General features: G+C 45.1%; 1 protein-coding gene across 3 annotated transcripts in view; it reads right to left on the bottom strand.

The window, feature by feature from the left end:
- LOC139757698 (protein amalgam-like) overlaps nt 1-24,535 on the bottom strand; it is a 110,027-nt gene that overhangs the window by 5,259 nt on the left and 80,233 nt on the right. For all 3 annotated transcript variants that reach the window (XM_071678446.1, XM_071678445.1, XM_071678447.1), the window contains exons 3-4: nt 11,581-11,720; nt 4,297-4,507 (exon numbers count right to left, since the gene is read on the bottom strand). In XM_071678446.1, the coding sequence (XP_071534547.1) occupies nt 4,297-4,507; nt 11,581-11,720 (351 nt within the window). The remainder of the gene's footprint in view (nt 1-4,296; nt 4,508-11,580; nt 11,721-24,535) is intronic.

Below are 24,535 nucleotides of genomic sequence, written 5' to 3'. Positions count from 1 at the left end.
ATCATAGAAGGGAAACAGAGAAAACCAGGAGAGTGTTTTTTATGAAATCGGATGGAAAGAAGAGAAGGAAAATAAGTGATAAGTACATGTTGGAGGGAACGAAGCAAATATGAAATAGGAGAAAGATAGAAAGGAAATACCGTGAAGATAAACCGAGTAAATTAGCATTTACCATTGCTTCAGCCTACGTCGGAATGAAGTGTCCTTATCTTTGACCTCCTAAGACGTCAACCACACTGGTGGTTATCACCGACAAGAGGAAAGGTTAAGTGTTTACTATCGAGACCTTGAACAACTCTGGCCTGGTCTTGGTACTGGGGACACTGCATCGTAGGCAGTCCAGACCTGAGCCAGGAGATAAGGTAATTAGGTGAGCCAGAACACTGCATCTAGGATTATTAAGGATGCTCGCTTCTCGTCCTTACAGCCAAATGCGTACTGTTGAGTTAAATGATTTAGCTGAGATTTTAGAGTGATAGACACGTTAGGAGTGGTTCTGAGGTCACTTTTCTCATATCAAGTCATAGATTCGAGTTGTACTTAGATGATCCGATGCCTTATAGAGCCTCTGGAGTGGTTCTGAGGTCAATTTTCTCATATCAAGTCATAGATTCGAGTTGTACTTGGATGATCCGATGCCTTAAAGAACCTAATCTGTCATCCAGTTTGATGTACTCTCTACAGACTCGCCTTCACCTTCACGAAGTGTTGACTTGCGTATCTTGAGATTACAAACCTTCGATGTGGTGCAGAGAAAGGGTTCAGATCCCTCATTTGAAACCCCAGGGTTGATAGAATGCCGTCATGCCACGGAGACAAAAGAGAAAATAACTGGATAAAGTCGACGATCCTCCTCCTTCTCCTCCGCTTCTTCCAGTCTGAGGAGACTGTACAGTCCCGCACACGCACTTACGTACGTACGGACGGACGTTGGGGGGGGGGGGGGGTTGTTGCTGGCGAAGGTGACCGTAAAAGAACGAGGCCAAGGACGAGGGAAAAAAAATTTTCCCCTCTGAAAATGCAGTCGCGAGAAGGAACGGAAACTAAGAGCGCCGGAGAGTGTGCGCTGAGGAGGAGGAGAAGGCTATTTTTGGTGGCTCGGGCAAGGATGGAGGGAGAGAGAGAGAGAGAGAGAGAGAGAGAGAGAGAGAGAGAGAGAGAGAGAGAGAGAGAGAGAGAGAAGAAAAAAAAATCAGGTTTTGTCTCACAGGAGACAAACAGGACATTCTGGTGCAGATGAGGTCGAGAAAAGCAGCCTTTGGACAACAACACAACGATAATAACACAAGCTTTTGCTGGACGACTCCAGGCCAGTTTCAAGGAAAAGACACAAACATATTTTCTTGCTGGATATTTAGCCCGAGGAAGCCAACCCGTAAATGAATTTCCTGGACAATTAAACGAAAGTGTTGTAAATGTCCATTAACGAGTGTTTTCTTAATGGTGATGCGTATCTTTCATTAATGAACACCTTTATGTTGATGGGTATCTCTCAGTCAAAGAAATATTCTGCTACATGCTAATTACGTCAAAACACCAGAAAATTTTAATGAGAAAACTGGTATGTTGTTATGAGCTGTGTGTGTGTGTGTGTGTGTGTGTGTGTGTGTGTGTGTGTGTGAGTGGTAGAAAATGGTTTGGTGCACCACTAGGTAACTGTGGTCATGGTGTTGTGAACTGTAATGATGGACGTAGAGGAGATATACACACTTCGGTCAAAGTACATCCAAAAACATAGAACATAAGTCATCAAATTGCTGCATAGAGTCAATTATGATCTAATCTGCCACGAAATGTGGTTAATCATGTTCTGTATTCTAGGTTCTAGATTGGTCTAGGAATGACTTATTATATACCTGACATTTCATTATTCCCAGACATCAACAGTCTCTCCCACAAACCATGTAAGATCATGCATCTCACACGAGCATCTTCGTCTTAATACAACGAAGGTCCTTTAGAAATGGTGTCAGAACTCCCCATCCAGGAGCTATAGATAATGCTTCGATGGGAATAATTTCCATTGTTATTGTTTCACCAAGGTCTGGAGGAGTAAGGCTGTGAGGTCCTCGCGTATGTTGGCTTGGTTGTAGGCGCATCGGTCGTACTAACTGATAAGATGTAGCTTGAAATGACCACTGTGAGTGGTGGTCATTTGTCACCCACCGAAACCACTCGCGTTTATAAACCACTGGGGCGACGCCAGTGCCAGAACTAAACACAAACAGGCATGGGCGAACGCTGCAGGAAGGGTCTACTGTGGAGGACGCATGAGTGTTATCAGATTAATTTGGCTTGAGGTCGAGTTACATTTACTACCTACCTACATACCCCCCCTTCCCCCACTCGTAGTCATTGTCATTTCACCTCAAAATAGCCCAGCACCCATGGTCGAGACTTCATAACCACCTGCCATATATAGAGCCGCTTCTATGGCAAACTCATCCTTTTACAGGCAATTAAATCGGAACTAATGGTTGCAACTGTACGCTTGAACTACATAGTTCTGATAGCTCTGTGTGGTTGTGGTGGGATGAAAAATATTAAAACCTAACCTTGGTAAGTCTTCCCAGCTGTTTAATGTCGCTTTTAAGCTGAATACAAGATCTCAGCTTTGGGTAGAGTGCGTCGTGGTTAAGGCGAGAGTGTCGCCACTAAGATAGCGCGAGGTGTAGGCGAGTCTAAGCGAGCCTTGCTTGAGTAATGTAATATGCAAGACGCAGGTGAGTGGGCGAGCGGTACACTGTGTGTTGGGTTTAGTCGGTTACGCAAAATGTCTTGAGTGAGATTGTTCTTTGTCGTTGAGATGGTGTGTTGTGTCTTGGAATACGAGGTGTTCCTGGGATTTGTTTAGTGAATAGTGATGTTCATAGGTAACAGTAGAGGAATAAAGGATTTTTTTTTTACTATATACACTCTAAAAATCTATGTCTCTAAGGATCTAAATTCTCCTAATTTCCAGTTTGACTCATAGTCAAAACCAGGTATTACCCAAACACGTCACTTCCCAATACAGTGGCATGTTAATAGCGGCGTACATACGGCAATGTACGTTACCACTACTGTAGTAAAAGGCGAGTTCAGATGATAGACTTTGGTCAAGCTGATAGACCTAAAGCAAGGCAACCATTCAGTCTGGTCAGTGAAAACTATTTTGCCGGTCGTCAGGCGAAGCTAGGGAGAGAGAGAGAGAGAGAGAGAGAGAGAGAGAGAGAGAGAGAGAGAGAGAGAGAAGAAAAAGAATGGTCCTTTGGTGAGCAGAATGATTATTAAAGTGATGAATGATGATGAAATATATTCATGATCTCCGACGTTATCATTCAACTGTGGGTTGAGGACGTCCTCTATATACTAGAGAGACTACACAAACTTTTCCACACATTCCTCATTGCTCCCAGAACTTTCGCCCCCTTACCCACCCTATGGCTCACCTCAGCATCCATGGTTCCATTTGCTGTCACGTCCACGCCCAGGTATCTAAAACACTTCGCTTACCCCCAAGTTCTCTCCATTCACACGGGATGTGGTCCGTTCACAGACCCACCATAAAGTCATACCCTACTGGCAACAGGAACTCCTATTCAGGTGAACAACGTAATTATACCTTTACACAGCTAGGAACACTGTGGCCTTCTCCTAAACGAGCGAGGCGGAGTGGTTTCACAAGCAGCTATGAAGCAATGCCTCCCTCAGGACAACGCTAATAAGGAAACAATTCCTGCGTTTTGAGCAACAACAGGCAAGCGTAATTCGACAGGGGAGCAACACGTAATTGGATAGTTAGTCATATTTCGGGCGCACAAAAGGAGGAGAATTTGAGACGCTGGAATCAAATTCCCGAAATCCTATGAGGTCTGTCTTTTCTCCCTGTGTCAGCCAATGCCAAGAATTTTTTGGTTGTCGGATTTTTCTAAATAGTTCTGCTGCGACGCTATCTGGCAGGGATTGCACTACGAGATTTCGGTTTAATCTGCAGAGAAAGAGAGAGAGAGAGAGAGAGAGAGAGAGAGAGAGAGAGAGAGAGAGAGAGAGAGAGAGAGAGAGTCACCCCAACGGGCTCTCCTACAGGAGCAGTGGTGGTAGTGGTGGTGGGTAGCCATGTGTTGTGTGTTGCATTTGTCGGAAACAGTAGCAGAAATAAGCTTCTTTCAAATAGATATTACGATATTAGCCTTCTTCCAATCCCTTTGGCAGTACATCGCTCTGAGAGAGAGAGAGAGAGAGAGAGAGAGAGAGAGAGAGAGAGAGAGAGAGAGAGAGAGAGAGAGAGAGAGAGAGAGAGAAACTCGAACCCACCTACGACAGTGAGGGTGAACTTGTTGAAGATCTTGGGTTGGGTGGAGACCTGGCACTCGTATATGCCGGAGTCGCTGACGGTGGGGTTGTCGACCTGAAGGGTCCAGTAGGGCGACCCTGGCAGGTGGAGGGCACGGAACTTGTTGGCTGTGGTGTACGTGAAGTCTCCCGTCGTTAGCACGTGCAGATCCTTGCGTCTGATCCACGACACCTGTGTATATACACGAAACACATCTAGGTTACATTTGCGTTTACGAACTTTCATAAGAGTCATCGTACTATTAACAACTACATTTACGACATCCTTGATAAAGAAGACTAATCTAATACATTTCGTACCGTAAATACTAGAAAAAAAAATCATTCCTCGTACACGACTTTAAACCAATCAACTACAGACAAATGGGTTATCTAAACGGCAAAATAATCATAGGATTTCTTGCTAAGTTCGTCACCTTAACTGTACTCCAGTTAGGAGAGATATCCTAATTACCTGTTAATAATCGTTGAACCATAATTGATAACTGATTACTCAGTTTAAGGATAAGAATATCTACAGATACCTGCATACGATTTTATTCAAGACAACAATTTTGCGCTCCAGTAAACCCAGACAATCGCGCCATTACCTTGAAACCATCTGCCTCAACCACCTTTAATTGGGAGAGCAGCATTAGCCGCGTCTTCATTACGGATCCTCGAAGAACAACATAATTAGGCCACTGAAGTTTTCCTACACGTCGACGCCTCCTGATTAAGGGGAGAGGGACCTGGGCTGAGCGTGGGGGGTGAGTAAAACAAACTTGGGTCACAGTTGCTTCGAGTATGCCAGCACAAGGCCCCTCACCTCCCCACCTTCTGGGAATCGTGGCTGCATAGATCACAGTGATACGGTCTTGTCTCTGCTTCTCCTCCTGCTGTGCCTCCTCCTCCTCCTCCTCCTCCGTCAGGCGAGGGTTGGGATAAGTAGGAGGAGGAGGAGGAGGAGGAATAGGGAGGTCGTGTCGCAACGCTGCGGCCGCTGGCAGTGGTGGTGTGCTGCCTAGATCGCGGTAATTTATTCATCCATGATCTTCTTCCTCCTCCTCCTCTTCCTCCTCCTCCTCTTCCTCTTCCTCTTCCTCCTTCGTTTTATTTCCCAGACTGGCGTCCACCTCCTACCTACTCACGTTCTGCTTCCGTCCTGCTCTTAATGGGTGTTCCCTCCGGTTTCTGTGTTCTGTACGTCGCTTGGTCACATCTGTGCGGAGTCATGAGTACTTCTCATTTTCTGGACTCATTCTCTGCGTTCTCATTCACTAACGTCTACCTTTCCCCTCGTCCCTCATTTTCGTCCTCATTTTCGTCCTCTCGTTTCTCTGTTTTCTCTCTTTCATCCCCATTCTATTTTTTGTTGTTGCTGCTTCGCTCGTCTGTCTTTCTCTCTTTATCTATTCTAACGTCCATTTGCATGTCCTTTATCCTCCTCCTTCCTTCATTCTTTTCTCCTGTATTTCACCTATTCCTTATTTTCATTGTTATCCTTATTAGTAATTTCTACATTCCCCAATGTCAAAGTTATTAGAACCTTTATAATTGTAGTCTTTAACACAGTGCATCACCTTCCCATAACTTCATCCTCTCTCGCCCAGTTATTCTTTATCACCTTATTTGCATATCTGTTCTAGACCTCTTCATACGCAGTTTCTCTCATACTCACTTATTCTTTATTTCATTTCTCACTTCCTCTATTCTTTCCAATAACGTCTGTTTCTGGCCTCCCTTTCCTCCATCACAATCATTCTTTACCTCTTCGTTTGTCCTTTCTAATCTTTTACCGTCCTGCTCCCCTCCTAATCCATCACATCCTTCTTCTATGCTCTTGTATAATACCTTATCCTTTATTTATCCTTTTTTTCCATTTCTTGTCCATTTACCATATTTATTTTTTTTCATCATCCATTAGTTTCCTTTTCTTACTTCTCTCCACACCTCTCTCTTCAGCGAGTCCTTATACCCTGCAGGAGTTGACTGTTTCCATCAATCCCTCCCATTGACTCCCCTCCCATCTAACCCAGTCAGCTCTGGCGTCCTCTCCCTCTACTGTCCCTTGTACCAATCTTCTTGCACAACCAGGATTTTACGTACATTTATCGAGATTCGCTTTCTGGCTTTATCTGAGTCTTTGGTGTGTGTGTGTGTGTGTGTGTGTGTGTGTGTGTGTGTGTGTGTGTGTGTGTGTGTATGTGTGTTTTCCACTCATTACCTCCTCCTCATTCTTGTCTATCTATCATCATGTCAGTATAGATGGAATTATCTCCTTGTTTTTACGTTTCTATGTAATTCTTTATTCTGTGCTGCCTGCTACTCTAACTACACCTCCTCCCTGTCTTCTGTGTGTTTATCTGTCTCTTCTGTTGCACTTTCTTATGTCATTCCTATTTTTTTCCTCTCACCCTCTCTATTCCTCTCTCACTCTCGTCCCTTCCTCCCTTCTCCCACATACCCTTGCATCGCCCTCTCTCCTCACCTACACGTGTTCACCTTTAACCTTTAAGATAATTTCTTCCTCAGCTTTTCAGATATTTCCTATATTTTCACCCCCAGGTTATTCTCCCCCAGAAAAATACTTATCACTCTCTCACACACCTTACATGTCTCTCCCTCTCCAACATTTTCTCCTACTCCCCCACATGGCCTCCTCCAGGATTCCCTCTCCTTCACCACACACACCTTTGTGTCACCCACACTCCAACAGTCATCATGCTCCTTCCCTCAACACAACACACGAACGTCTCACTTTAATACACAGCCCACGAAGTCTTCGTCTATCCCCTCACAGCTTGGTCCACGGTCCACACAACAATCCCTTCCCTAGCCCACAGTGACACGTTCCTCTCCTACCCACATCTCACACGTCCCTCCCCGATCCCACAACCCACACGTCTCCCTATGCGTAAGACTCCCCACAACCTATTCCTCCTTATCGCAACCACGTCCCTAACTTCCCAGGACGAGGAATAAAACCAGATGATGATATAAGCATCAAAAAACTCTATTCATCTAACGTGAGTCAAGTATAACCTCTTTGAGTTAGGAGTCAAATGTACGATAGAATGTAAGAAGTCCATTTATCTATGGCAGAGATCGTCATGAAGGCTGCACCACCAGGACACCCCCACTTTTGGGGGGGTGCGGCCTACGTGATCCTCTTTAAAAGCTGGGGAGCAAGTTACATCAGCAGGAGACTCACCATGAATCATGATCCTCTTACCTGAGGCTGGTGACGTCGCCTCCTTCAGGAGGATTATAATTCGGTTGTGATTAAGTAATCCACTTCGAAACCTTCCTCGACAGTGTAAAGTTCACGCAGGACAAGGCCTCTGCAGTATTTTCTTAACCACATATTGGCATATATGTATATATATATATATATATATATATATATATATATATATATATATATATATATATATATATATTGTCTCCTTTGATGATGTGATTATTACACGAAAGTGCACTTGGGAATTTGTCGTGTTTCATTTTCCCCGTGGACTCATAGGAATATATATATATTTATATATATATATATATATATATATATATATATATATATATATATATATATATATATATATATAGAGAGAGAGAGAGAGAGAGAGAGAGAGAGAGAGAGAGAGATACTCGCCACAGTTGCTTCCTCCTGTTTTCCCCATTGTGTTACCTTCACGCCTTTACCTCCTCCCTTGCGTTACCTCCCCATTTTCCTCCCCCCCCCCCCCTCTCTGTTATCTTCGGACGCTTTTCTCTCCCCAGCTCCCCAGTCTTGCGTAATCTTCTCCCTGCTCATCCTCCCCTCCCAAAGCGCTATACACCTCAACTCCTCTTTGTAAATCCAACTGAGCTAATCCTGACGCTTCCAGCTTAAGCCTGTGCTAATTACAGGGACGTTACTAAGCTAAGCGTAGTACAGCTTCTTGTGTAACGCGTTGGCATTTTTACTTTTCCCCTGCGACATGAAAGAATTCATTATCCCTCTCTCTAAAGACTTAAGTCTGTATAGCGTTGCTTAAGTACTAACTCCACTTTAAGTTTTAAGAAATGCCATTTTTGTCACACTTGGGAATTAAACTTGAATACTGAAGTGAATCTGCTTAAGTAAGTCCTTGACTTGTGTAGGATATGAGAGCTTTATCTTTGTCGTGAAGCAAGATAAGATATCCAGAGATACAAGATATCAGTCATCCAAAGACGCAAGATATCAGTCATCCAAAGACATAAGATATCAGTCATGCAAAGACGCAAGATATCAGTCATCCAAAGACGCAAGAAGATTGCCCAGGAAAGTCACTTGACCTTTCAGTATAGTCCTTTCCCTCTGACCTTTAGCGTGACCTTTGATCTTCACTTGTTTCTACTTCTGGCCACCTCACTCAAATATACAGTCTCAGGTAATACGTCTACAGTAGTTCATCCAAGAGTCCAACCAAGTCTTACAATCCTTTGTTACTTTACCGAAAAGAAAACCTTCAGTGTGTCTTATAGTAATCCTCATTGTCTGCTGTATATATATGTTACTATATCTTCTTATGAATCTCCTTCACAGATGACAACACGAGGAATTTACTGTTCTTACACTTTCAATATTCTTTTCTGATATTTTTTTCCCTATCGCACTTGAAGTTCATACCCAGAATGTGTTACCAGAGCCCCCCGCGCCACAGTCTACCATAGATACATTTTTCAGTCTCTCACACATACCACACCCTCACTCACTCGGCCGGAAGTGCTCCTCCCTCATTATGAATGCTCACTCCCTTCTCGATTATGAATGTCTCTTATCTCTTATCTCTTGGGCCATTCCTTCTCTCTCTCTCTCTCTCCTCTTCTGTATGCCTCTCGTCTCTTAAGCCATTCCCTCTCTCTCTCTCTCTCTCTCTCTCTCTCTCTCTCTCTCTCTCTCTCTCTCTCTCTCTCTCTCTCTCTCTCCACCCTTTCTACCTCACTTTTGCCTCTCTCCTCATCTGCCACCTCTCTCTCTCTCTCTCTCTCTCTCTCTCTCTCTCTCTCTCTCTCTCTCTCTCTCTCTCTCTCTCTCTCTCTCTCTCTCTCAGCTCTACTGTGCATTTCGCTTGATTAGTTCGTGAGAGCTTTATAGCCCCTCCCTCTTGAGACGACCGGCTCTCTCTCTCTCTCTCTCTCTCTCTCTCTCTCTCTCTCTCTCTCTCTCTCTCTCTCTCTCTCTCTCTCTCTCTCTCTCTTTTATCAGAGTCCACAAGAGGCCAGTGGACAAAGAACACCACGTTTGCGCCAGGGCCCGCTCCCCCCTCTACCCAACGCTTACACAAAGGATTAGCAGAAAGCTAAAGAGAGCAGGATTCTTCCACGTTATGGTAGAGAAAGCTAAGGGCACACTCCATGAAAGCTAAAGCTAGTGACACCCCCAGGAAGCTAAAGGATACATTCAGAAAGCTGGGGTTACTCGAGAAAGCCAAAGACACACATCCATGGAGCTAAAGATACTCGAGAAAGCTAAGTACACCCCAGAAAGCTAAGAGCAGCCCCCCCAAAAAGTTAAGGACATCCCTAAGAAGAAGCTCTGTAGCTCTGCATGATACATTTCAAGTCTATAGTATAGTATACTCAAACATTCCCCAGATAGAAATGATCATATCCATAGAACTCGGAAGATTCTAACCTCATCACCCCATCTATCACCCATTCTGTTGTTTCATCACCTCATCATCCCATTCATCACCCACTTGTGTCATCCCCTTCATCACCCCATTTATACCACACTGTGTCATCACATCACCCCATTCATCACCCACTGTGTCATCACCCTCATCTCCCCATTTATCCCATACTGTGTCATGACATCACCCCATTCATCACCCACTGTGTCATCCTCCTCATCACCCCATTTATCCCGCTCTGTGTCATCACATCACCCCATTCATCACCCACTGTGTCATCACCCTCATCACCCCATTTATACCACACTGTGTCATCACATCACCCCATTCATCACCCACTCTGCCGTGTCCTCGCCTCCCCACCCTGGTCATCTCACAGTACACACTTCCTCACCCTTTTCCCCTCGCCACCACTTGGCTCCCTCAACCTTTCTTAACTGAATCTTTATCTCCTGGCTGTCGGATTATCTCTCTTTTCTTGCATCCTCCACGACTCGTTCTCCCTTGTCTCCTAGACACGCTTCTGGCCACCGAACCCAGTCGGCGTCCGCCTCGTTTCCCACACTTCTTGGGGAGTGCCTGAGTGTAGCCGATCACCAGTTCTTCACTGACTTGATCCAGTGTTGTTTTCGGGGACAAATGGTATGAGAGTCCTGCTCTGCTTTGGGTCCTGTTGGTGGTAAGTTGTGTGAACGCAGACGAACGCCTTTGGGTGAGTCTGTCGACCAAATGGTTCCGCTGTGATGTGTGTTTTTATTTACGTTGTTTGGGGAATTCTTTGTGACGCATTTCAGGGGCTTTCTTTTGCCTTTCTCTTTTTTACCAGCGTTTCTGTGTTCATCTTTTTATAAGTATTTAGAAGAATGCTTTTGTCCATGTGTCCACAGTTTCTTTTAAGTATGTTATCCTTGTTCAGCATTTGTGATCCAGCGATTCTTTCTAAGAGTGACTTTCCATGTACAATGTTCGTTTCAAATCGCTATTTTTGTCTAGCATTCTTCGAGTAATGCTTCCCCATGCTCAGTCGTCGTTAAGAAATGCACGCCTCGTCCGCCTCCCGTCAAGAAATGCTCTCTCCCTGTCCACCACTGGTCACGCAGTGTTCGTCAGGAAACCTTCCCTCAGTTTACCATTCGCCAGGGAATCGTCCGCTGACCGTTCGTCAGGGGATCGTGCGCTGACCGTTCGTCAGGGGAATCGTGCGCCTCCCTGTCATCCTGCTTTGTTGGATTATGGCTTCTTCCTCCCCATTAATGATGCGTCGTCAAGTGTCTCGGGACAGTTTATTGCTGGGGGGTCCGTGTCATGCCTCAAGGACTGCCTTGCTGCTCCTCCCTGTCCATGTCTCCCCTCGGCGAAAATCCCTCTCCCTCCTTTGTCCACTGTGTGCCCTGTTGAACTTCCGCATCTGTCTTCCCCTTCCCAAGGAAAATCTCTCTCTCTCTCTCTCTCTCTCTCTCTCTCTCTCTCTCTCTCTCTCTCTCTCTCTCTCTCTCTCTCTCTCTCTCTCTCTCTCATTCCCTTATTCCCCCCAGCTCTCTGCCTTCATCAGAAATCTGCTCCTCCTCCCTCTCCTCTTCCTTCCCCTCCACACTTGACCTGGTCTGACCTTTCTGTCGCCGAGGTGCCTGACGCCGCAGGTGAGGTTGGCGGGGACGCCCTCAGGGGTGGTGACCTCTGTGGGCGTGGGCAGGAAGTAGGGGCAGGTCGGGCAGTGGGCACCCACGTCAGGGGTCATGTGGGCGGCACCTGGTGGGATGAACAAGAAATAGATAAGAATCATGGAAAATAGATAGGGCCATGACTGAAGAGATCTACGACACTCGGTGGGTCGATGTATCACAAGAGTAATGTGAAACATGGAATAGTAAACATATTAGCAGACTTCGTTCAATTTCAGTCGTTCAGTCGACGGAATGGTAGCAGTGTGCAGACACAACGGACACTTGTTCCTTCAATGAACATCTGTTCTCTCTAACTGGGCATAGACACACCAATGTAAACACTGTAGATGAAAGATGATCATGCAGTTATCAGCTTAATGTAGGCTGAGATGTGGACCTGAAATAACACACAGGCACACACACACACACACACACACACACCAGCCTCCCTCATACTGAAAAACATTTTGAATCACTGATGCATACATTATGTTCCATCATATATGATGCATAACTGTATAAAGATATAATGCCACAAGGACCACTCGCTTATAACGAGAGAGAGAAAAAAAAAAGAAATAATAGCCAGAATAGAAATATCTACGCTGGGACAGTAAGTTAAGGAGATTATGTAAAATTATTAGCGTTTAATAAAAACGAGCGTTTTTAAAACGAGCTCATGAATTATAGGAAGGCGGGGAATCTAGTCAGTGTGTGTCTGAACGTACATAAGACTCGCTTGGTGATGCAGTAAATCCATTTTATCAGTATAATACAGCGCTGGTGGTGTGGCTTAGCGAGGGTTCCTTGACTAAATGAAGGGATGAAGCGAGCTGTGTCTAGTGACACCTGGAGGGATCAGGAGGAGAGCGAGGTGTGGGAAAGAGGAGAGGAAGGATGGGTAGGATGTGGGAGACTTAGAGAGAAAGAGTGAGGAAGGGAAAAGACAATGAAGTAAACGGATTAGTGAGAGGAAATAGAAAGGAGGAGTTGAATTTGATGGAATGAGGGGAAAATTTTTTTTTGGACATAGTGCTTGAGGAGGAGGTATAGAGGAGGAGGAGGAGAGTTGATCAGAATCCCTTAAAGGAATTCTTGAGAGGATATCTAAAGGAGACAGACACTGGAGGGAGTTAGAATTATAAATAATGTCGATAGTTTGAATAACCTTAAGGGTTTAACTCTGTTATGTATAGTTCAGTTTACCCACAGTGGGAGGATAGACCAGATCATGTTTTATGATTATGAGAATAAGCCCAGGTGTCCCACGGTGGGATTTGATTATTAGAACAGTATTATAACATTACGAACTTAGAGAAAGTATTGTTCAACTTGGAACACATCTCATGGGAGAGCTAGAAAGTATCTGCTCTGTGATTTTATCGAGTTACGTGTATTCCAATCATCATATATTAGGAAAAGATTCAAGGGATGTATCTAAGAAACTCTTAAGGATTTCCATGATTAAGTATGGATAGAATAACTTTATATATATAAAGCTATAAACGCAGGCTATAGAGTTGTAAGCTTGGATGACGGTATTGGCGGGAGACTTATACTAAACTCACGAAGGTAAGAAAAGATATGAAGGGGACAAGTCTCATTAATTTGGCCCGCGTCTCGCTCGGCTGAACTACGCTGAATCGATTTTCCTGTTGGGTTTAAGGACGGCGACACGAGCTCCGGTACTTTATGTGTCTCAGGGAATAGAATGGGCGAGATGCTACTGCAGGGGGATCCTACCAACCTGCCTCGTCCATGTGGTAGAGACAAACTGGTGGGGTTGAAACACACAAAAAGTATTAGGTTGTGAGTAGAATTTTAAGGTTGGGTTGTTTGGAGACTCTTGTCATGAAGATGGTTAAGTGAGATGGAACAATGAATCTATACTAATAATCCAGTTCGAGGAAGGTGTCAACCCAGACCTGAACATGCGTTATGTATGGTTCGATTTAGTCTTACTCTGACTATATATCAGTCAAAACAGGAGGGAAAGCCGTGATGTTATTTCGAAATTCTAATCTTGTTTCATCCTCACATAAGTAAAGTTCTGGTCGCAAACTTTCTTTTACTTTATTAGAATTTTTTGGTCCAGTTTAATCTATTTTGATGGTAGCCTTAAGGGAATAAGAACAACGTAACGAGACGTGTTGCAAACAGGTCCAGCTGACCCACTGAAGTGACCCTTATTTCAATCGACAGAATATAAGAACAGACAGAAAGAATATCTCTCTGTTATAATTATAATAATTTACAGAGTAGAATCATCGTGTCTTCAGTCCCCTCCGTTTTCTGAAATGAGGGCAACCTTGAATTCCAAGTTCTCCTTCGAGCGATAGATGATTCAGAGGATAAGGCTTGGAATTCCCTCTTGAGGACCCTCTTTTTTTCCTCCCTCCCTCCCTCCCTGCCTTCCTTTGTTGGCCTTCATTAATTCTCGTCTCCCAGAAATCTCTCGGCCACTTAACTCCGCGGTACTCGCCCAATGGCGGGAGAGGAACCCATTCCACAGAGTTGGAACCATTTCCCGGTACGCCATCGTCTGAGAACAACGTCTGTGTGGTGATTTATGTGTTCTGTTAAGGGAGTGGATCCTCCTTGTGTTGCTGCTTTAAGGGAGTGGATCCTCCTTGTGTTGCTGCTTTAAGAGGAATCCTATTGAAGGATTACCGAACTCATAGTTTTGTATCCTATAGAATAGAATTATAAAAGTTACTATTCTCTCTAGTAAAGACTTTGATGGTTTTTAAAGTTTTTTTTGGTTAGAATTATTAAGTTATTACACTCAGCGTGAGTACGTTGGCTTTTTCTTTTTTAATGAGTTTTTGTTAGAATGATAAAGTTATTACTCACTACGTAAGTACTTTGATGTTTTTTCAGTGGATTTTTGTTATCATGATTAGATGTATGGCGGTTTATTAAGAAAGGGTGATTCTTGTATCATTTTGGCTAACGAAAGGGGTGTTGTATTATTGTATAGTCCTGTAGCTCAATTTCTGTTAAGACTCCATGTTGATTGGTTAACGAAGGGGGTGTTGTATTATTGTATAGTCCTGTAGCTCAATTTCTGTTAAGACTCCATGTTGATTTCTGTTACAATCCTATGCTGACACTTCATGAATTAAGAGTCGGGGTGCTGCATTATGCTAACATGCTTAAAACACTCTGACTACACTGCTGTATTATGCTGTTATACTTATGCCACTGTATACTACCGCAGCATACTGCTATAGTATGATCCCAGCGAAGACTATGCTGCTTATCCCACAGTATGCTGCTTATTCCCACAATATACTGCTTATCCCCACAGTATGCTGCGTATCCCACAGTATGCTGCTTATTCCCACAATATACTGCTTATCCCCACAGTATGCTGCATGATATGTCTACTCGTATAATGCTGACAATCCAAACTATGCTCTTTCTCCACTCCTGCTTTCCTCACTCTCTCATTGTACATAGTTTAGGAGCATTGGATCCCACTCGTGTTCTCGTACAGATAATCTATTCATAGACTCACCAGGTTTCTGTTATCTGTCCATCCCATTTACTGACACTATGGTCCTAGCCCGTGCTAATAGTGGATACCATGATTTCAAACTTTACAATGCTTATAGTCCACCCTAGTCAGCCGGCTGCCATTATGCTGACGGCCCACATTGCTGATGTTAATCAGGAGGTAAACAGAATGGGCGAGTTCTGGTTCCATGATACATAGTGGGAGAGTGAGGGAGGATTTCCAGCTGTTTGGTAAACACAGATGTCTGGAAACAGCTGGGGATGGAAGCATTAGATGTAGGTATTATCTGCATTGTGTTAGTCTATTCTGGATTGCTTGCACCAGCGCGAGACTGTGGATTATCATAGATGCCAAGAGGCAGTGTAAGATGGAGAGGCCGGGGCATCTCAGTCCTTTTCAGCGGATGTGGCACATTTAGTGGTATAAACCTGAGGATGTTAAAGGTTAATGGAGACGAGGCGGGAGTGGCGGAACTGGTGACATGGGTTAAAGACAGTGAGAGCACATGGCGATGTGGTAGACTCATGGTTTTGACGTTTCTATAGAGAAGATATTATAGAGTGTGGTGGTCGCCTGCCTCGCCTTGAATAACGCATGTATATAATACACACACACACACACACATGCACAAATACAACAAGATATCAGGACATATCATGTGGTGTCCTAGTGTCTCAGGTGAGGCCGATATATATATTTATATATATATATATAAGACACATAACCTGACGAAAGTAAACCACATCATCGATATTTTCCTCCCTGTGCACTCCTTTGTCTTTAAAGATATGGGCAGGCAAGGCAGAGGGATCAAAAAGGAATATCCTCCCCTCTCCCCTCCCTCCCCCCCTTGCGTCACACCCCCTCTGACAATCCCTTGAATATCATCCAGCGCTCATCGATCGGGTGTGTGTGTGTGGGGAGGGAGGGAAGAAGGCCTTCTGATGTGGCTGAATAGAATATGATAAGAGTGAGAGAGAGAGAGAGAGAGAGAGAGAGAGAGAGAGAGAGAGAGAGAGAGAGATAGAGAGAGAGAGAGAGAGAGAGAGAGAGAGAGAGAGAGAGAGAGAAAAGGGAAGAAGAAATATGAGGTTCGCTGTCTTGCGGGAGGAATCATGATCAGGTGGTCGTGGTGGTCCAGGAGGGAGAGAGAGAGAGAGAGAGAGAGAGAGAGAGAGAGAGAGAGAGAGAGAGAGAGAGAGAGAGAGAGAGAGGACGTGAGTGATAAAGACATTGAGTGAAGATGAGAGTAATTAAAGGCCCAGTGAATAAGCAAATAAAAGAGAATAGGGAGATGTGACCAAAGATATGATAATGGAGAAGAATGTAAATAAGAGTGAAAAAGAAATCGATTGACAAATGTAAGAAAGCAAAGAATAAGACTAACCAATAGACTCTGGAATAACTGGATGGTAAAGAAAGGCCCTGATGTAGATGATGACACATCATGTAAAGGAAGAAAATGCAAATCGTGGTGCGATAGCCAGGACCTTCTCTCTCTCAGGGGACGTGAAGGTCTCATTGGAGTTCATTGCATTGTTTGGGAAGGACTGAAACACCTCGTTAAGGAACGTAGGAGGTGGGCCAAGTGGGGCACGGGGGGAGGGTACTGGATGACACCTGACTCGCTAAAGAAGGAAGAGGAGATAAGGGCGATAAAGACGGGAAAGAGGAAGAGGTAAAGAGGGAAGTGATGAGAGGCAAGTTGATATGAGTTAGCAATAGGATTAAAATCCTCTTTATATATATATATATATATATATATATATATATATATATATATATATATATATATATATATATATATATATATATATTTATATATATATATATATATATATATATATATATATATATATATATATATATATATATATATATATATATATATATATATATATAACTATATGCTTATATGTCTATCTATTTATCTATCCTTCTATCTATCTATATTTCCATGTATCTATTATATTCATCTTTCTATATATCAGTATGATTCCATTTCTGACTCCAATGAATGCATCACAAATGCATTTAAGTGTATATTGCTGTGATCATTAAACCAGAAACTGAACGTTCACACTCATATATATCTTTAACTTTTCATTCCAAGCTGGTTGCAGGACTTGCAACGGTGAGAGAGCGATAATACAGGAAGGGTGGATTTCCAGACCTCGACCCCCCCTTCACCCCCACCTTTTACGATATGCCGGAGATTTGTGAATAGCATTTTCTCTCCCTTATCCCTAGGAGGAGCCAGTGACTATAACAGTTTCATTATCAGGGAAAGACATGAGACGTGTTTGCTGGCTAACTCATCCTTATTTCTTGGACCAGAAGTAATCTTATCGTCTAGGGAGAATTCGTGGAAAAATTTAATGTAACTGGAAGTGCATAACATTGTTAAAAGACGAAAGGAATTCAGAGCCGTGTATAGATCCTCAAGATAGTCACTTAATGTAATTCTTGTGGGAGAGAGATAGTATAAACAGTGGACCACTCCATGTTGGACCAGCACTGGAGACGCGTAAAGATAAGAGATATCTCTCTTATTTTCAGATCACCCGGAACAATATCATAATCCCATAAGAACACATTATTAACATCCAGTAGGCAAAAAGAAAGTTTCGTGTCTGAAGTAATTTTTTTTTCTTTCTGTATTAAAAGCCATCTGTTGTAGCATACCACTCAATGCAGAAAGAACGCGAACACTTTCAACCGAAGGAGGGTAAAAGTGTTCTTGTGAGCGGCCCTCCTCGCCCGCCCAAAGACTTATCAGAACAGTAAACTCGAGGGAACGAATGGTCGAGACTTGCATGGCTCCACAGAGGAAATTGCCGAGGGCAAAACACCGAAGATTGTAATACATGGTACTAGTGAACTCTCTTGCTCTTCTCTTAACTCTGGTTTATGGTTGTGATAAGGAATGGCGTGTCACATGAACTGCTGGTTGTAAGGATTAGTACGTGTGTGTGTGTGTGTGTGTGTGTGTGTGTGTGTGTGTGTGTGTATGTCAGGAATTATTACTCATAAGGGCTTGCTGAATAAGCCAACTCAGATACGGTGGTTGTGAATGGTGTGAATGGTGGTTGTGAATGGTGGTTGTGAATGGTGATGTCGACGGTACAGGTGGTGTTTGTGATGGTGATGATGCTGGAGTTGTCGTGGGGATGATGGGCACGGATGGTGATGGGAGTAAGTGCCTGGTGGTGGAGATAGATGTGATGGTGAAGGTACCGATGATGATGATGGTGGTGATGGTGGTGGCGGTGGTGGTATAGCTGTGGTATTGGCGAAGGTGGTGACGAAGAAGAAGTGGTGGTACTGGCTCGTCTCTTCGTCAGGTGGTTCGTCCAAAGGTGCGTGTTGGCTGAATTCCTCCTAACATGTATACATTTGCAATGGTGTTGACACACGTTAAAACCTTAACACGAACAACGTAGGAATTTGCACTTTATTGATGTACTTTCTTATACATACACCTGAGTGTGCTTATGCTAGCTACCATAGTTACCTGAGATAGTTAACTGAGTACACTTACGATAGTTACCTGAGTGTACTTGAGAAACCTGCTGGTGTCAATGGCTCTTAAACTTCTTAACGTGTACTCAGTAGTCACTCTATCTTAAGGTAACTGCAAGGATTGTTACCATGATTACTCCCTCAAGTTTTATGTTCCTTGCATTGCCTTTCACCCGAGGGAGAAGCTGAGTGAAATGTGTCTGGTGAGCCCCACTCTCTGAGGGAGGTGGTGGCCGCGGCCCTACTTGTAAATTTATAGAGGGAGTGAAAGCGCAACAGTGAGTGAGGTATCCGTGCATACCCGTCCTTAGGAAGAGGGAGCGGACGAGTTTAAGAGATAAGAGGAAAGTGGGGATTCGTGGAATTCCTGTTGGCCTATGTACTTTAGCCGTTCTGGGGAAACATTCAAGAGCGGCTGGTGAACTTCAGACTTGGCTTATTGAAGTGAATGCATCTCTATACTGTTCACGGTGAGGAGGAGACTTCGTGGCTCCCCAGGGTGAGGAGGAGACTTCGTGGCTCCCCAGGGTGAGGAGGAGACTCCGTGGCTCCCCAGGGTGAGGAGGAGACTTCGTGGCTCCCCAGGGTGAGGAGGAGACTTCGTGGCTCCCCAGGTTGAGGAGGAGACTTCGTGGCTCCCCAGGTTGAGGAGGAGACTTCGTGGCTCCCCAGGGTGAGGAGGAGACTTCGTGGCTCCCGGAGGTGCGAGAAGGAACGTTGACCTGCACAAGTCCACCGCCGCTCCTGAGGGTGTTTTTGTTGATGTTCGACTCACATCAGGTCCTCGCCTTGCCACGGACGCCTTTGGCTGCCGACAGCCCGCGCCGACAGTGATGCTGATGGCGGCCGTGGTGGTAATAGCTGCGGGAGTGACAGTGATGGTGCTGACGACGACGCCCGTCCATTGTTTTAGTGAGGGGGGAATGGTGCTCCTCCAATGATGTCGCGAGCGTGATGGCACGGATGATAGAGCCTGGAGCGGGGGAAGACCGTGGTGATGTTTTTAAGACACTGGAGCTCATGATGCTGTCGCTGCTGAAGGATCTGCGATCATATTGCGGATGTGGATGGTGCTGGAACGACGGCGAGCATCACACAGCTGGAATATTCACAGAAGAAGACATTACTTATCTCAGTTTTCCTCCGCCATCCCTCCAGATATGTGAGGAGCGAGACAAGCTGTTTTGGGGGTAATCCGGGCGACTCTTGTCTTGCAATAGGAGGTAAAAGATCTTGAGGTTCTTTTTTTTTTTAAAGGAGTGAGGGAGCGAGGCTGTAGGAGACCACCACACACTCGTGGTGCGGGGAATATAGGAGACGTTATCTCCCTGGTAATGTGTCTGCCAGCGTCCCTCCCTCCCTCTCTCTCTCTCTCTCCTCCCCGGCCTGAGGCAGGCCGTCTGACCTGCAGCTGTGGTTACTGTCCTGCTGCAGTGTCCCACTTGTTTCCTACTGCTGCTGCTGCTGCTGCTGCTGTGTTCCTCCTGTATCTTGCTGCAGCTGATGCTGTATTCCTTTTGGTGTCTGCTGTAGATTTTCTCCATTTTTCTAGTACATCTGATGTCCTCTGTGCCGATGTGTGACTTGAGCCTTCATTCACCCATGTTATCTATTTTCTCTATGATGTGGGAGGTCATGTCTGTGTCTTGGTGGTCGCTTCTAGTATTTTTCACGATGGAGGTTATGAATGCCTTTTTGGTGGCCTATTCATTGCACTGATTTTCTTTCACCTTTGTCTCAAGGAACCGGCATCACATCTCGAAGACACACCAGAGGCTTCGCGGTGACCCGTTCGGTCGTCCGGACGTCTTTTGACTTCGAGTTCACGGCTGAGTTACTACTGATCGGAAAGGTCGTTGGGAATGATGCAAGTAGCGCCACAGTTAATGGAGAGTTTTGGTCGTTCAGTGTATCAGTGTGCTAGTGTGTGTGTGTGTGTGTGTGTGTGTGTGTGTGTGTGTGTGTGTGTGTCCCAGGTCTCCCAGTGTTAGGCACCACATCTTCCGTAAATGTTATAAAGTCAGGTTTATGGAATTGATTTGTGGCTTCTTGTTCATTACCAGTTTCAGATACATTCAGGAGGAGGAAATCACATAGAATATGTATATACTCGAACATTTGTCTCATGTCAAGAGAGAGGACAAGGAAGGGGTAATACCCATCACTGACACTACACACAGTGGAGGATCTTTCCATGCGACAGAACGGAACAGATATCTCACCAAAACATATCCTCTTCATCCCATCTCCCTCCATCCCACTGAACGAATGATTTCCGTCAACCTTCTCTGACGACTCGTCCTTTTTTAAAATCCTCCTCCCAACGCAAGCGTTATCGTCATCAGAATGTCTTACAATTAACAAGAAAAATACGAAGTCATCTCCTCTCCCCGAACATACACCTGCAGTTGTGGTTCTCGGCACCATCGCTAGGTTCGACTGGTTGAAATACGAGTTTTAAAACCCCCCCCCACAAGGCTTCAGAGCACTACCTCACCTCTCTCATTAGCACCGTCTCTCGATGCATGTGACCTTGAACGCACCTCCAGACGTCGGAGAGAAGAAGACGAGAGTTACGGCGGGGAAAAAAGAGGGTTTCCATTTTTTTTTTGGGGGGGGTCGTGTGCCCCGCGCGCTCTCTGTGGAATATTATGTTTGTCTAAGTCGGCAGCGCCTCGAGGTTGGCGCATGAGGTGGATACACGAATGTTGGCAAGAGCTAGATTAATAAAACACTTACCATACGGTGAAGTTATAAATGGAAACGAGATTAATTATGGTAGATATAAAACAGCAGCGAGACGAGCGTTGATGCCGAAATGTAAACACGAAAGTTATAACTACAACAGGACAATGTTATTCCACAAAAAACGATCAGTAACGGTTGATTCAGAACAGCACTGGGAACTGTGTTTGTTATAAACGCCTGAACCTAACCGTAAAAACGCTTCTCTTCCTCTCTCTGTATATTTGAGTGGAGACCAATGTTTTCCTTTCATGCACGTTGGACGCAATATGAGCCTTGCTTAACACACGAGGTGTGACATGAGTTGTATGACACCTGAAACACATGTTTGGTACACAGGCCTACAATGTGAGCTATATTTGACGCACTGGGTGCGCTATAGCCATTTTTGACACACAGGGGATGCAGGATGAAACTGTATATAACACACTAGGTACAATATGGACTATGGGTTATACACATGGTATGATATGAACACTATGTGTACACACGCTAGGGTAAATATGAACCATGGATGACATATGGTATGCAATACGAGGACGAGGAATAGCATCATCCACAGGTAGGACACTGGAGACCTGAGCATACCCAGTTCACAGCGTCCCAGGGCAAGCCTGAGGATACACTGAAGGGGATACATGCACATAATAGGGCTGGAACACCTCTCTCAGGGCATGGGACACACAGAGTACGGCTGGGACACCTCACTCAGGGCATGGGACACACAGAGTAGGGCTGGGACACCTCACTCAGGGCGTGGGACACACAGGGTAGGGCTGAGACGCCTCACTCAGGGCGTGGGACACACAGGGTAGGGCTGGGACGCCTCACTCAGGGCATGGGACACACAGAGTAGGGCTGGGACACCTCACTCAGGGCGTGGGACACACAGGGTAGGGCTGAGACGCCTCACTCAGGGCGTGGGACACACAGGGTAGGGCTGGGACGCCTCACTCAGGGCATGGGACACACAGGGTAGGGCTGGGACATACCTCACGTGGGACTTATAGGCAAATTGGTTGTTCTTTGATGCTTATGACACCTGCCGGACTGACCCCTGATTACCTGCCTGGGTCACCACGTAACTATTGCTCAAGTGGACGCGACCCAAGACCACTTGGAGCGTGATCACCACAGACCCCCAAGATGCGTTGTCACTATGGCATTGGCCAAGAGATGATGTGTGATCGTTCTTACAATCGGCTTCAATACATATCCGATTCATTTTGTAAATAGTGATGGAGGAAATTGGTCGAGAAGTAACCATCTCGCTGTAGTATGTTACCTGCTTCTCACGTAGCCTCACTGCTCTTGAGATGAGACCCCCCCAGTCATCCATCGATATACACACACTGAGCATTTCTCAGCTAAGCCTAGCCAATACATTTTCTCAATGAACAAAATATATCACTGCATTAACCCCCTCCCTCCCCTCACCAGTCTGACGGGGGTTTATATAGATAAGGCATCAAAAACACGCACCCAGCAAACCACCCACACACACTTCTCTAAAAACCCACACTGTACATCGTGTGAGATCTAACCCTGTCTTTCATTCGTCAACTGTACCTTCCCTGTCTAACCCCTTCCTTCCCCCTCCTCCCCCCCTCCCCTTCACACACAAACCTCTCAGTAAAATAAACCATCTGTTACGTGATTAGTGGCCCCAGATAACCCCCCACCCCCCCACCCACTACCACCCGTTTCAATCCACTCCAGAAAACATCAAAGATATTTCGTGACCTCTCGTCCCTCCTGTAGACCCTCCCACCACAATCAAAACATTTTCCTTCCATCTCTTTATGAACTGATATTTGTGTCTGGTCTGTCATCAGTGAGACGTGTGGAGGGAGTAATAACATGGCTACAAGGGAGGGAGGTGAATTATTCATGTCTTCAAAATTACTCGTTGGAAGGAGCGAAAGATGAGGCGTAATCATTCGTTGGTACGAGTCTGATATATGGCCTCCTGCTGGTGATTAGTGGGGGAGTGGAGGGTTGTTGGTGGGCGTCAGGATAATGGTGGTGATTAGAGGATCGGGAGGGGGGTGGGGTTATAGAGGGAATGGTTGTAACCATGTGATGGTAGAGAGATGGTAACTACACCCCCCCCCCCCCCCGTCTCGTACTGATGGTGTTGGAGTTATGGTGGTGATTGGTTGGCGAGCATAGTGATGGTGGTGATTGGTTGGCGAGCATAGTGGTGGTGATTGGTCGACGACTATAGTGATGTTGGTGGAGGTATAGGCATGATTGGGTGGTGTACAAAGTGATTGGGTTATGGTGGCGATTGGCTGATGAATACAATGATTGAGATGGAGCTATGGTGGTGACTGAAGATAGACTAGACATGATGTGGTACTAGAGGTGGAGACCAATAGACAATACTTAGAATAAAATCATTAAGACTTTAACAAGGTTAAGGCCATTGTACGAGACAAGGGGTTGGTTATCTCCCTTCCCATCCCTTATCATCTCTGCCTTTACAGAAACGAGTCAGTTTGCTATTTCTCACAAGCCAGAAGGATCATATAACTCGTATCACGTCGGTGTATCTTAACTTGCTATAACGTTATGAAGGATAAACATGTACAGCGCACTGTTGAAGCTAAGCTGAAAGTTTGGTATTGCGTTGCATCGATTTTATGCCCCATATAACTTCAATGGTATCCAGTATTTACTGTATACCATGCCTTTTACGTCCATAGATACTCGGCCAAGCGTAGGTACTGCCCAGAGTTTTGAGTATTTCACTTGAAAATAAGGTAAACGTAGATATATCATATTAAATCTACGGCATCAAGGAGGAAGACGACGGACAGGAGCACCAGCGAACGTGTGGGGGAAAATGACTTTGACGTAGAGTAATGGCACATAGATTTATGATCACCCTCTTCATCGTCGTCGTCGTCCTCCTCCTCCTCCTCCTCCTCCTCCTTCTCCTCCTCCTCCTCTTCCTCCTCCTCCTCTACCTGGCCTCCATCTCTCGCCCACAATGTGACTGCGTCTCCCACAGTTAAGCCTGGAGCAGTTGAGCCCTAATAAAGGCTACACCCAATAATGTTTTCCCAGAGGTTTCCACCCACCCCTCAACCCGGGGTATTGGTTGCTCC

Source organism: Panulirus ornatus, chromosome 28 (assembly GCF_036320965.1).
Source record: "Panulirus ornatus isolate Po-2019 chromosome 28, ASM3632096v1, whole genome shotgun sequence".
Classification (NCBI taxonomy): Eukaryota; Metazoa; Arthropoda; class Malacostraca; order Decapoda; family Palinuridae; genus Panulirus; species Panulirus ornatus.
The sequence above is the reverse complement of the archived record's forward strand: the minus strand, read 5'-3'. Positions and strand labels throughout refer to the sequence as shown.